Consider the following 12,157-nt stretch of genomic DNA (forward strand, 5'->3'; position numbering starts at 1 on the left):
TTGGTGCTGCTTTTTGTTTAGGAGCTGCTAGACTGGTGCTCTGGGTTATCTGTGAGGTCGACAGTCTGTAGTAAAAAGAAACACAAACAAAAACCAGACCAGAGCTGCCATCGATTCATATTCTACCATTGACTGTTCTGTCATGTGAAGGCATAACCGTTTGCCTGTATTTCTCTCTATGTAGGCTACAGACTGGATGTTGGGCCAGTACACAGCTCAAATGAGAACGTCCCACAGTTAATAATATAATACATCAAAAACGGACCCCTGCTCCGAAAAGAAGACTTCCATCAGACAGTCCCGGCATGGTGGACTAGAGGGAGGACGTTTTAATATGTGGTTCAATCTGTAAGTAATCGCTTTAAGTCTAGCATCACTATTTTGGCTGGGGTTTGTAAAACGCGCACGCGTAAATGCTCGCAAGGGCACACACACACACACACACACACTTTGGAAATCTCTCCTCATTCACTTTACTCTCAAAATGCAATGAGCTGAACAGACAGTGAATCCAAGTTACATGTGGTTCTGGTAATTGATTGCTATGGCAACATTAGAGAGGAATCAATTGCAGCCACGGCCGGAGCACTTTATATTCTAAGCGCACTGTTTTTGCATTGATTGATTTTTGGCAGTCCGTTTCCAATCACCATTTAATTGTCAGGCTAATGAAACAATTGAAACACATTCAACAATCGACCACAGTTTACAGTTTATTGAGAATGAACACTTGCGGTCTAATCCAACCACACACATGGGTCAAGCAATATTCCGTACAAACTCACCACTAATGTCGGGACCCCTGCCACCACCGCGTACAGTATAACCGGCGGTATCACGCTGGTCTCCTCCGGTCCTAGGTAGGGCTTCGTGTAGGCATTGTCATAGCAGAAAAACCCTTGGACGTGCACGTTGAATGTGTCCGTGTACTCGAAGTAGTATGCCAGCATGACAGTCCCCGCCATGATCACCAGCTGAAAATAAAGCATGTTCGAAAAGGTTTGAGGAATGAACATCTAACAATCCGCTTCGCTGAGGATAGGGAGACCCGCCGCCTCTGTCTCCACCGTATTCCTTCAACCCTCTCTCCCTAACGCTGCCGAGCCATAGCCCCTTTCAGTGCCTCATCTCTCCCGGTACTAATGCTCGTTAAAGCGCATGGCTCGGTGGTGATGCGCGAGGAGCCGCTCTCTGACATGGCACTCCTCTCCTCCGACGCTCGAGCTGCAATAAACGAGACAGAAATGGAAACGTGGGGAGGGGACAGAGCGCGCGCGTGGGTGTGTGCGACGCGTCCGGATATAGTTGGCGAGTAGCGACTGACTACGTTCGTGCAGTCGCTATTTGCAGCCGGGGCATGTGATGGACAGATAACTTAAAAAGGCCGGAGGGAAGAGAATTGAGTGTCAGAACAACTTGTTGGAGCCCGTGATCAGTCCGTCAGCCTTAACCCCCTCGTCCCTCAATACAGTATGCGTTCACCTAAATCCCTTAGGTGTGTTAACCAATGCCTATGCAAACACACCATTTTAAACAGCAACTGCCCTGTCATGTTCAACAAACAAGGAAAGATGCTTGTAGGACGACTAATCCAGGACTGTTCTTCGCTTTTTGACACCATCTGTACCTTGTCTCCTTGGCTTGTTTGACATTAGTACAATTAACAAGTGCAAAGTGCCTGTGATGCAGTTGGTGCTTAGGATGTCAGTGAAACACAAATAGGCCTACAGATTACATGAACTATAGATAGTGCACAGTGGCCGTGATCAAAGTGGTCACACACACACAAACACCACAGATTCCTGGAATTATAGATAGGGCACAGTGCCTGTGAGGATGTCAGTGACACACACAGATTTCTGGAATTATAGATAGTGCAGTGCCTGTGATGCAGCTGGTGATGACAGTTCTTCTCAGTGGCTTTGGTACCTATATTTCTCAGATCACAATTGAAATTATCTGTCATATCTGAACTACTTGTTCAACCTTATCTGTAAGCAGTTTATCATTATTTTAAACAAATTGCCAATGCTCTAGTATATTTATGCAGATGATATCCTAATGTAGCCTTAATTTGTCTGCTGTTTCCTAAATTATAGATTACGGGGTGTTTGCTATGTTTACATAAACGTTTGTATTTTTATCTTTTTGCTATGCAATTCTGTAATATATAGTCTTGTATTTTCTGTATTTCATTTGCATAAATAAGACACGACAACTGACTGAGGAGATGACATTTGTACAAATATTTTTCCTGTCGTATGCCAGTTTGTAGATTGCTATATCCATAAAGAAAATGTTTCCCATGTCCATGATGCAGCTGGTGATTATGATGTTGTAGCACATTTACAATGTTCAGGCAGTTTTGACATCAGTAAACACATTAATTTATGTAACAAAATTCAGTGATCTATACTGAAAGTATCCACTTTATATTGTCGTTCTGTTAGCTAGCCAGCATTTCATCCATAAAGAAAACCCTTTGAAAGCATTTGATTTATATGCCAGCAGTCAGCACTGCTAAGCTGGCCATATCGGTTATAAAAGATCATTCACTTCTAAATAACAGAAGGCTATAGGGTACCCCAAATGTATTTGTGAATTGCCAATCGAAAGGTTGTCCAGCAAGTGATGATTCCGAAAGCAATGAATGTCAAATCCCTGTTGTCTTTCCAGGCTAAACCGATGTGACTCTGTGAAGTCCAGCCACAGAGTATTGGTCTACACAACAACAATTGTAGCTAATAACCTTCCAGCTACACCTACTGAAATAAACCACCCCCTGTAAATTTAGAATGTTTCTTAGCTAGGTAACCAATATTTCATCAGTAAAATAGTCTTAGAGTTTCTGTATCGCACTGACATAAATAATATTGTTCATGTCTTATACGAATTTTCGGCACAATATCCATATATCGATTATGCTTGCGAGAGCTAGCTTAGTGCAGCTTAGTCAACTCAAGATGGCTGAGTCCAGAGAGAAGAGAGCAAGTCAAAGGGGCGGCAACAAATAAATACAATTATTTTATGTCTAAATGCTTATCCAAACAACGTCAATCGTGGCACTGCACTCCATTGCATTATAAAAAGAACACCTGCAAAATATGAACTTTGCAGAGTGCCTGGTTCTTGAGATGATCATGGGAAACTAAACCCATTGCTTTGTACACACACACACACCGATTCCAGGCATTATAAGAGAGATACATGCTGAAAAGCTGTCCTTGCTGTGTACAGTCAGTCAGGCAGACATGCAGATCTAGCTGTCAGGAATCTTGATTAATGGGCTGATGCGTTGACGTGTCATTATTGCAGCGGGTGGAAATCTCTATGGACTCTGCCTTTGGGACCAACCCCCTCAGTACGCACAGGGGCACACACACACCCATGCACACACACACACACACACGCAAACGCACACACCCGTGCAAGCAAATACCACGCCACCACACACAAACACCCACCCTAAACCCCTCAAATCTCCACACTAGCCCATTAATACGAATGCAGAATGGTCATTACAGGTCAGAGGCCTTTTAGCTCCGACTCTCTGCGGGGGAACCAGACAGTCAGAGCCTCTCCTGGATCCAGTCATGCAGAAGGATTCACACATCCATCTAAGTTCCGTACATAGTGGACCGTAGAGGCTTGGTGTTCATATGAATGAGGCCTGAGGGCGGATGGGGGGCAGATGGTAAAAGTGGGTCTGGCAGTGATAAGAATATCCTGATACGTAAGCAGGGGCGTCGTTAGACCCTTTTTACTGGGGCACGTGCCCCAGTATAAATCTGCTGTGCCCCAGTCAAATCTAAAGTCTGAGTTTTAAAATTGAACTTTATTAGTCAGTGCATTCATTTAGATTGATAATCCCAGAAAGAATTTACGCAGTATCCCAATCAACGCTTGTAAAAGTGTTTAACCGAAAACACAAACCTATATGAGCATGACTTGCAGTAAAGGACCTGCTCGTTTTCCCGGTACAAGGGATTTGAAATTGTGTTCAAATGTAGACGTTGCTGTCTTGTAAAACCCTAAAACCCTAAAATAATTCGGGCAAGGTCTTTGATAACAACGCAGACAGTTCTGGAAAGGAGATGAGAGAGTTGCAGAGAGGAGAAGAGAATGAAGAGAGGCGATGGGAGGAAACAAGCCCAGCATCTGGGAACATCTGTGTCTGTCTGTGAACTCCAACAGAGCTCCTTAAGTCAACAGGGAAGACTGTGGTTCACAGAACGATATCTGCTTACTGCATGTCTGATTCAGAGCCACAGCTGCCAGATAGAAAATCCATAAGAGATTGATGTCTGAGGTGAGGGACAAGAGGTTCTAAAATGTTGGGGGGCTCACGCTGTTGCTATGAAAACCAGACCCTCATGTCAACTTAATGAATGTCAACTTAAGATTTGCTTTGGATAAAAACGTCGGCTAAATGAATGAAATGTAAATGTATTTTGAGCTGAAGCTTCCATAATCAACTTTTTATTGACTGGTACTGTATATCTCTGATAGACAGGTTCATAGAATGTTCTGGGACTGTATGATCTGACTCGACAGACCGTTTGTTACACATATCCATCTGGAAAGTCGTCCTTGGAAACTGTTTGGAAAAGGTCAAGCGATTTAAAAGAAATGCTTGGCAGGTGAGTGGATGAAACATCTGCCTATCACCACCTATATCACAGGCTAACGTCAATCACACCTGTAGCTGCCAGTAGTTCCTCATTGGACGCTGATTGGTCTGAACCTATGGTTCGGGAACAAAACGATATGTTGGAACTTGTCAAGATGGATTTGAGTCGTGGTCGTGATCTCCCAAATCCAGCTGTCCTGCAAGGTTAGGGAATTTAATAGTGAAAACATAAATAATAATAAACACTTTCCGTCAACAAGTAAAAGCAGCCATTTCTGACTGTCTGATAAGGAACCAAGATGATGGAAAGGGACTATGATGAAAACATGTTGATTTGGATATCAAAGAGAAGATTTATATGCTGTAGGCATCTTTCTGTCAGGAGGGAGAGGAGGGGGGGGGGGCTATCAGGGAATCTGCTCTACCCTAAGTGGCAGATATTGAGTTTTCTGTTTTGCCAAAGAATCAATGTTACATAAACCTCCCCACCTGACACCAATCTGTGGTGACAACATTGACACATGAAAAGAAACTCAAGAATCATGGAGCGAATGTAAAAGTCTGACTTTTTCAGACTAACAGTTCATAAGTTTTGCTTCAATAAAATTGATTGATAGTATTTTTTTCACCTGTAGCATTGAGATCATAGGCCTGGGCATAGTTTAGTTCCATGAGACAGTCTGGAGAGAGTCAGGCGACTTGAAGGACATGATGAGATATGATATTGTCATGGTACACCCTACAAAGCCATGACAGCATGTCAAACCATGAACACCTCATGCTATGCCCTATAATGGAGAGAATCATATGGAAACTATATTTGTGCTTGTTTACCGGGTCAGAGAGACTCTGCAACCTCCTTTTCTCATTAGGACCAGGACTCACTAGGATTGAATGGTTTAATGATCTGAGCTCGTACTAATAAACCTCTTGGTCTTCGTTTTTCCTTGGTCATTGATTATTTCCCATTGTACATCATCACAACACTTGTTTACAGCAAAACTGCCTTTGTAGTGTCAAATCAGTGGACGTAAATGAGGTTATTAGTCTCACATACGATATGTTGCATACGAATGAAATCTATTGTTCTATAAATAAAGGTTTTGTATATGAGTCATGAAAAGTGCTTTTACTTTGTTTTACTGACTTCTGTGCCTTAAGCTAAATTCTGACCTAGATTGAGTCAGTAAATCACAAAACCCAGCACACAAAGCAAGCAGTATGAGTTACATCAAGAGGAACTGTAGATGTACCTTTCAAATGTATACCGTCTCAGATATGCATACCAATTATGTTTCAAACTGTTCTTTGAGGAGTTATTAAAATAAATTGTTAATAATCAAACCAATGAAAAAATACCTTCAGATATCGGGAAAGCAGTCCTTTGTTCTGTATGTATTTGATTTCATCATTATATCTGAATAAACAGTATTTATTAGCAGGCTTGTGCAACAGGGACAGAGAAAGAGAGAGAGAAATATGAACGAGAAACTTCAAAGTAGCACGCTTCAAGCAGCCCAAGCTTATCTGGTGTGCCACGCTTCATAAGAAATGTATGCACTGTCTTCAGCGCATACAGCTAGACTTGAAGGAATCCTGTTCAGCCTTTTCCTTGAATGAAACTGTTTGTGGCAATCTGAGCAAGCAGACCAAGAGGCAGTAAAGAGAGGAAACTGCCAACCGCAGCTCTCAGAGAGAGATGGGAGGCAGAGACAGAGAGAGAGAGAGAGAGAGAGAGAGAGAGAGAGAGAGAGAGAGAGAGAGAGAGAGAGAGAGAGAGAGAGAGAGAGAGAGAGAGAGAGAGAGAGAGAGAGAAAGAGAGAAAGAGAGAGAGAGAGAGAGAGAGAGAGAGAGAGGGTAAGAGGGAGAAAAAAAGAGACAGACTTTCACACCTGTGGGATGTAATTTGTGTCCGTAGTGTGTCTGTCAATTTATCCAGTGGTAGAATGATAATATGACTACATGACATTGACACACGTCATGAAAGATGAATTGAGGCCAATCAAAGTGAAATGAAAGGCACATCAATAAATGACTAAAACAATGTCGGTGCTGTTCATTCCTTACGACTGTCCTGGAACATAGATAGGATAACTAGGACAAGTGTTCAGCCTGCCAGAATGTCGATGAACAAGTACTGCGTCCTCGTTCCTGCCGTCTCGATCCCCCTTTCACTCCGCCTCTCTCTCTCTCTCTCTCTCTCTCTCTCTCTCTCTCTCTCTCTCTCTCTCTCTCTCTCTCTCTCTCTCTCTCTCTCTCTCTCTCTCTCTCTCTCTCTCTCTCTCTCTCTCTCTCTCTCTCTCTCTCTCTCTCTCTCTCTCTCTCTCTCTCTCTCTCTCTCTCTCTCTCTCTCTCTCTCTCTCGTGTTCCTTCTCATTCTCTTCGGCTCTCCCTCTTTCTCTGTCTTCCTCTGTGTCTCTCTCTCCTTCCACCCCCCACCCCCCCTTCGTGGCAGGAACTTGTCCCAGCTGAGTGATGAGGAGATAATTACAGTCTAGATCAACCTCATCAAGCAGATCCCCGGGGTCGTAATATTTTCAATTATTAATACATGCAAATATGTTGAATGCTGTGCTACAGATTATTCTTTGACTGTCTACTTTACACTCTCAGCTCAGAGACACATCAGCACAAGCATACGGTGAACATGAAAAGGTTGAGAAAAGGATTTTGAACGTTTCCCTAATCTAGATCAAGCCTTATCCAAGATGTTTAACACCTTCTTTCTCCTTTCTGGAAGTGATTTGAGCCCCAGAATTAGGAAGTACGAAGTGTCATGAAAACCAAGCCATCAAACTAAATGTTGAATTCAGATTGATCATAAAGAGATAGATCGGACCATCTGCATCAATGCTTGTCATATTCTGTAATGAGCAGACCAATGATCAAAATCACAACACTATATTGATTCACATTTCACATGTTTCTGTGTCGGTGTGTCTCTGTCTGTCTGTGTGTGTGTGTGTGTGTGTGTGTGTGTCAACACAACACCAACTTTACAGTGTGCTGGGGTCCCAGCTACACCAGAGCGACACTCTCTGATCACAACAAACAATTTGTAATGATAAACATCCCGACACACGCTCATTGATTCCTTCAACCCTCCGATGGACAGGAAGTCATTTGTTGGTAACCCAGTCAACCTGGGGGGAGAACATAATTAAGGGTAGGACACCGCAGGGAACATGTAAAGAAGCATCTAATCTCTTTGCTGTGTTACGCAACATACACTGACTGCTTGCTTCATGACAGACAGGCACAGGAGCTAACTCGGAAAAGGGCTTATGCTCTGCTCACCGTGAACGCAGGTTAGACAACACGGAACCGGCAGGCTGGAGGGAAGCTGTTATTCTGCTCCTCGGAGGACCATGCGCGGGAAATGAAGTCAAGTCTCATGGAGTCACAGGGATCATCTAAGGACTTGCGAACGTTTTGTACCTCACAACCTTTTCATATCAGGACTAATACACAGACTTTAAACTTGGTTAGGTTGAGGTTAAAAAGGTGAGATAACATTTGAAATTAGGGTTACGGTGGTTATAGGACTAAGCAGTTCAAGGAGAAGTAAAGACAATATGTTTATCAGGGGTAAGTGATATTTCACTGATTTGTTTATCAGTGAAAAGGAACAATCTGCCATCTAGTGGATGAGTATAGTAGTGCACTCAAAATCACTGGTAGATTGAGTCAGTGCAAACATTAACATATCTCTGGGGAATGTTCTTCACTAATCATACACTAATCAACTAAAAACACACGAATCAAGAATATTTTGAAACGCCTGCCCTTGGAAATTCCCCTAATGAATTCATGAGTGTGTTTTGGACAGCAGCCACACAGCAAAGACTAAAGGGGATGAGTTTCGATGTCAGACTTGACATGGCTTGGCCAAAACTCATTCTCATTGAACACTCTCTTCATCAGAGTTCCACTGGGGCACAGACAGGTGGTTTTGGTAATGATGATGATCAACACTTCCTGTTGCACTTCCTTCACTGGAGTTGCTCAGTACATCCATGCACTCACGCGCACACACACACACACACACACACACACACAGACAGAGACACACAGACACAGAAACATGTACACACGTACACACACGCGCGCATACCGTCGAGTAGCGTCCCTGTAATAACGAACAGCTGTGTCATTCCAGCAGACCTGGGTTGGAGCTGCCATCACTGGCACAGACAAATGAGAATGGAGAGTGTGTCCAAATGTGTGTGTGTGTTAAAAAGAGGGAGCCAGAGAGCGAGAGAAAATGAGGGTGAGATAACGAGACGGAGTCAGAAAGATGAAGAGAGTGAGAGAATAGAGAGTCGCTTCGGGAGAGCCCTTTAAAATCTGCTGGAACATTGTGTCGTATGATTGAAGTGCTGACCAGGAGGTATGGTGGACGTGGCCAGTAAATGCAGTCGGTTCTTCGACTCTGACCACCGAAATACTGTAGAGCACTTCTGATCCTTAATCTTGTGTATTTTATGTACCTCTTGTGACATCCTCAAACAGCTAACCCATGAACCCCTTATTGACTCATAAAAACCCTGAATTGCTAACAAATAACAAAGGTTGGTGTGTGAGGGAGTACCTTCATCATTTGTTTTTCAAATGATCAATCTTAAATTCAACATTTCAAAGTATTAATTTAACACCAGGAGTGTTGCTGATGATGAGAGTGGACCTATTTGAACACTCAATTAATCAAATAAACACTCCTGCTGTTAAATGATCACTTTGTACATTGCTGTGTAAACTCCTTCATATTCATCACCATATCTAAAAGTCCTTTAGTGCCACCGTAAAAGAAGCTTCATTCGACAGTCACACCAAGCAAATGGCATAAACTTGCTTCTGCCAAGTGGAGCGCTGGTAAAAGATAATTCCAGTAAATTGAGAGGGGGAGGATGGGAATTTAGAAACTAATGCCGTGTGATTAGTCTGAATGGTTTCTGTGCATCGACCAATTACTGTGATGGCGATGTATGCTCTTCCAAGCTCTGTAGTAATGGACTACAGATTAAACAGCCTTCACAGGTGAACATTTCAGCTTCAATAGGCTGCTTGCTTAATACACCGTAACATTCTCACATAATGCCCCCCCCCCCTCTCTCTCTCCCTCTCTCTCCCTCCCATTTTCTAAATTAAGCTTAGTTAATAATATGCTATGTTCAAGAGCGGAACAGGAAAGTTTACATACGCTGGAATGAATATTAACTGGAGAAGGTCCTCGGTTAACCTTTCACATGAATCAAGAGAGAAAATGCCACGGCAGATAAGAAAATATATCATGAAAGTATAAAGAAAATGTGAATACAAAATTAAATGCTTACCTCAGCAAACAATGACTTGGACTTCCAGAACTTCTTGTGACCTTTGTGCTGCTGTCTCTCTGGGGGCATGTTTCCATAGGCCTAGCGTTTACATGAACTGTCATATGGGAGAAAAATTAATTAACCAACCACAGCCATATCCAGTCCAGTCTTACATACATGCCTATGACTGTGACTCAAACTCTCACACTGTCATTGTTTCTATTTTCAACCACTAGGTGGAGACTGTGTGGAAATATGTGCTTCCTGTGCTCATGTGCAGTGGGTTTACCAGTTCCACGTTATGTCAGACTGCTAGCATTACCACTAGATGTCCCTACCAGCATAGAAAACAAGCATCACTCAATATCTAGTAATACAGTTAACATGTTTCAGACTTTGCTGAGGTAATTGTTGGTTCCACAGTTTGAATTACACATAGCCAGGCTGAGAGGCTTAGAGAATAACGTTTATTTTGTAAATCCTCTATAAACTATAAACAAACTTCAAATGTTACCCTGTTTTAATACTATGTGTCCAAGTATCTTCTTCTAAGAAAAATGTCATGATACACATTCCAGTAAATCTTACCCCTTTCGGTACATAACCACTAAAATGAAACTTTTGTACACTCTTACAATTGTGAATGTCTTTCCAAAATGCTACAAAACTCTCCACTGCCACAGTATGCCTTAAACTGCTCCTTTTTGACATTTTGCCTTTCTAGCTTAGTACACAGCAGGCATTCTCCGGTGCCCCAACCAGTCTGACGCTTCGCATACTAAACAGGCAGCTCCAGCAACAACTCTGCACAGACCACTAGCTGCCTGGAGAGGGACATTATTCTAATTCCTCTAAGCAGAGGATGATATGACGTGAGCCGACACAGCTCGTTAAAACCAAGCGCAAACAGGGACTCGTTGGGATTCATGCTATTCTTGGACCCTTCTCTAAAGATGCTGCTCTGGTCAAACGTTGCCTGGGCCTCATGTTTAAAACATGCCTCTGCGATTCCATATGGGGGCCACATACTCCTGCTTTCTTTGAAGAGGAGAGGGTTTTTACTTTTACCTCCACAAATACTCTGCTTAAGGCAACTTGTATCGATTTGTTTAGTGCTCTGAATACCCACCTAGCTTTCTGTCTAGTCATTTCTCAGCCATTAGATTTGCGACATGTCCCCAAAATAGTTTTGAGATCTACAAAGTGAACACAGCATGGTCTTCACCATCCCCATCAGTTACACTATTTTCTCCAAGTGTCACATAAGATACCATAAAGAATGTCAACTACTGACTCAAGGAAACTTGACAAAGACTGCACTGAATACGCCACCGGCAAAATAAGTACTTATTGTGTTAACAAGGTAGGCTACTGTAAATGTATAATGCAGCATATAAGTGTGGCAAGAAGCGAAGATGTTTGATATGGCATTCGTCCAACACAGAAATCCGAAAACAATTAGAAGTGCACTTTATGGTCTGAATGAACCTGACTGTGAACAATGTCGTTTCATCTCACTACTTCTTATACGACTGCAGAATGATTCCTCTGGTCGTTGAATGCATATAGTTAGCAAGAAATGTAAAGGACTTATGATCGTTGTCATAAGTATTGTAGTGCTCCCCAGTTTCCTATCTCTCTGCGAGATTGGTAATGCCAAGCTGTCACGGTTTGAGAGACTGTGCTAAAATCGTGACGATCACTAAATGCTTTTATTGTAGCATAAGAGTGGATAAGTCCTACCTTGGGCAGCTCAAGGAGTTTTAGCGACTCAACAGCACAAGAACAGTAGCCAGAATCAGGAACAAACACACCTGTAAATCTACTGGATCTCGCTATTAACATCCAACGATATACATTTCGTTACAAAATACGTTTTGCGGTGTATTTATACGGAATAAAGTCATTCCATCGATACTTTCTGTGTCTGTTTTGTTAATTACCTTGCAGCATGAAGCTCAGTCGCCAGTGCGCAGGCGCGATTCGGGTCACTCATTTGCTGAATTTGACCGGTCCTGGAAAGGAAGGGAAGCCGGTAGCGTCTCCAGATCATTTTCTACCACCACATCCTTCATGACTTCTAGAACTTGCCCTCCCCCCCCCTACCTACAAATTTAGAATGCACGGCGGTGTTCGCTTTCTAGGCTTCTGGTGAACCTGCTGAAATTGTGTCTTAGCTATAGTGGGCCAGAACTCTAGTCTGCAGTCTGCA

The 12,157-nt window shown here is 42.7% G+C and overlaps 1 protein-coding gene across 1 annotated transcript in view; it reads right to left on the reverse strand.

The window, feature by feature from the left end:
- plppr5b (phospholipid phosphatase related 5b) overlaps positions 1–1,238 on the reverse strand; it is a 29,978-nt gene extending 28,740 nt beyond the window's left edge. The window contains 1 exon segment of the mRNA XM_062479687.1: positions 786–1,238. Within this exon segment, the coding sequence (XP_062335671.1) occupies positions 786–1,016 (231 nt within the window). The 5' untranslated portion in view covers positions 1,017–1,238.
- Between the last annotated feature and the right edge of the window lie 10,919 nt (positions 1,239–12,157).

This window comes from Osmerus eperlanus, chromosome 15 (assembly GCF_963692335.1).
Source record: "Osmerus eperlanus chromosome 15, fOsmEpe2.1, whole genome shotgun sequence".
NCBI lineage: Eukaryota > Metazoa > Chordata > Actinopteri > Osmeriformes > Osmeridae > Osmerus > Osmerus eperlanus.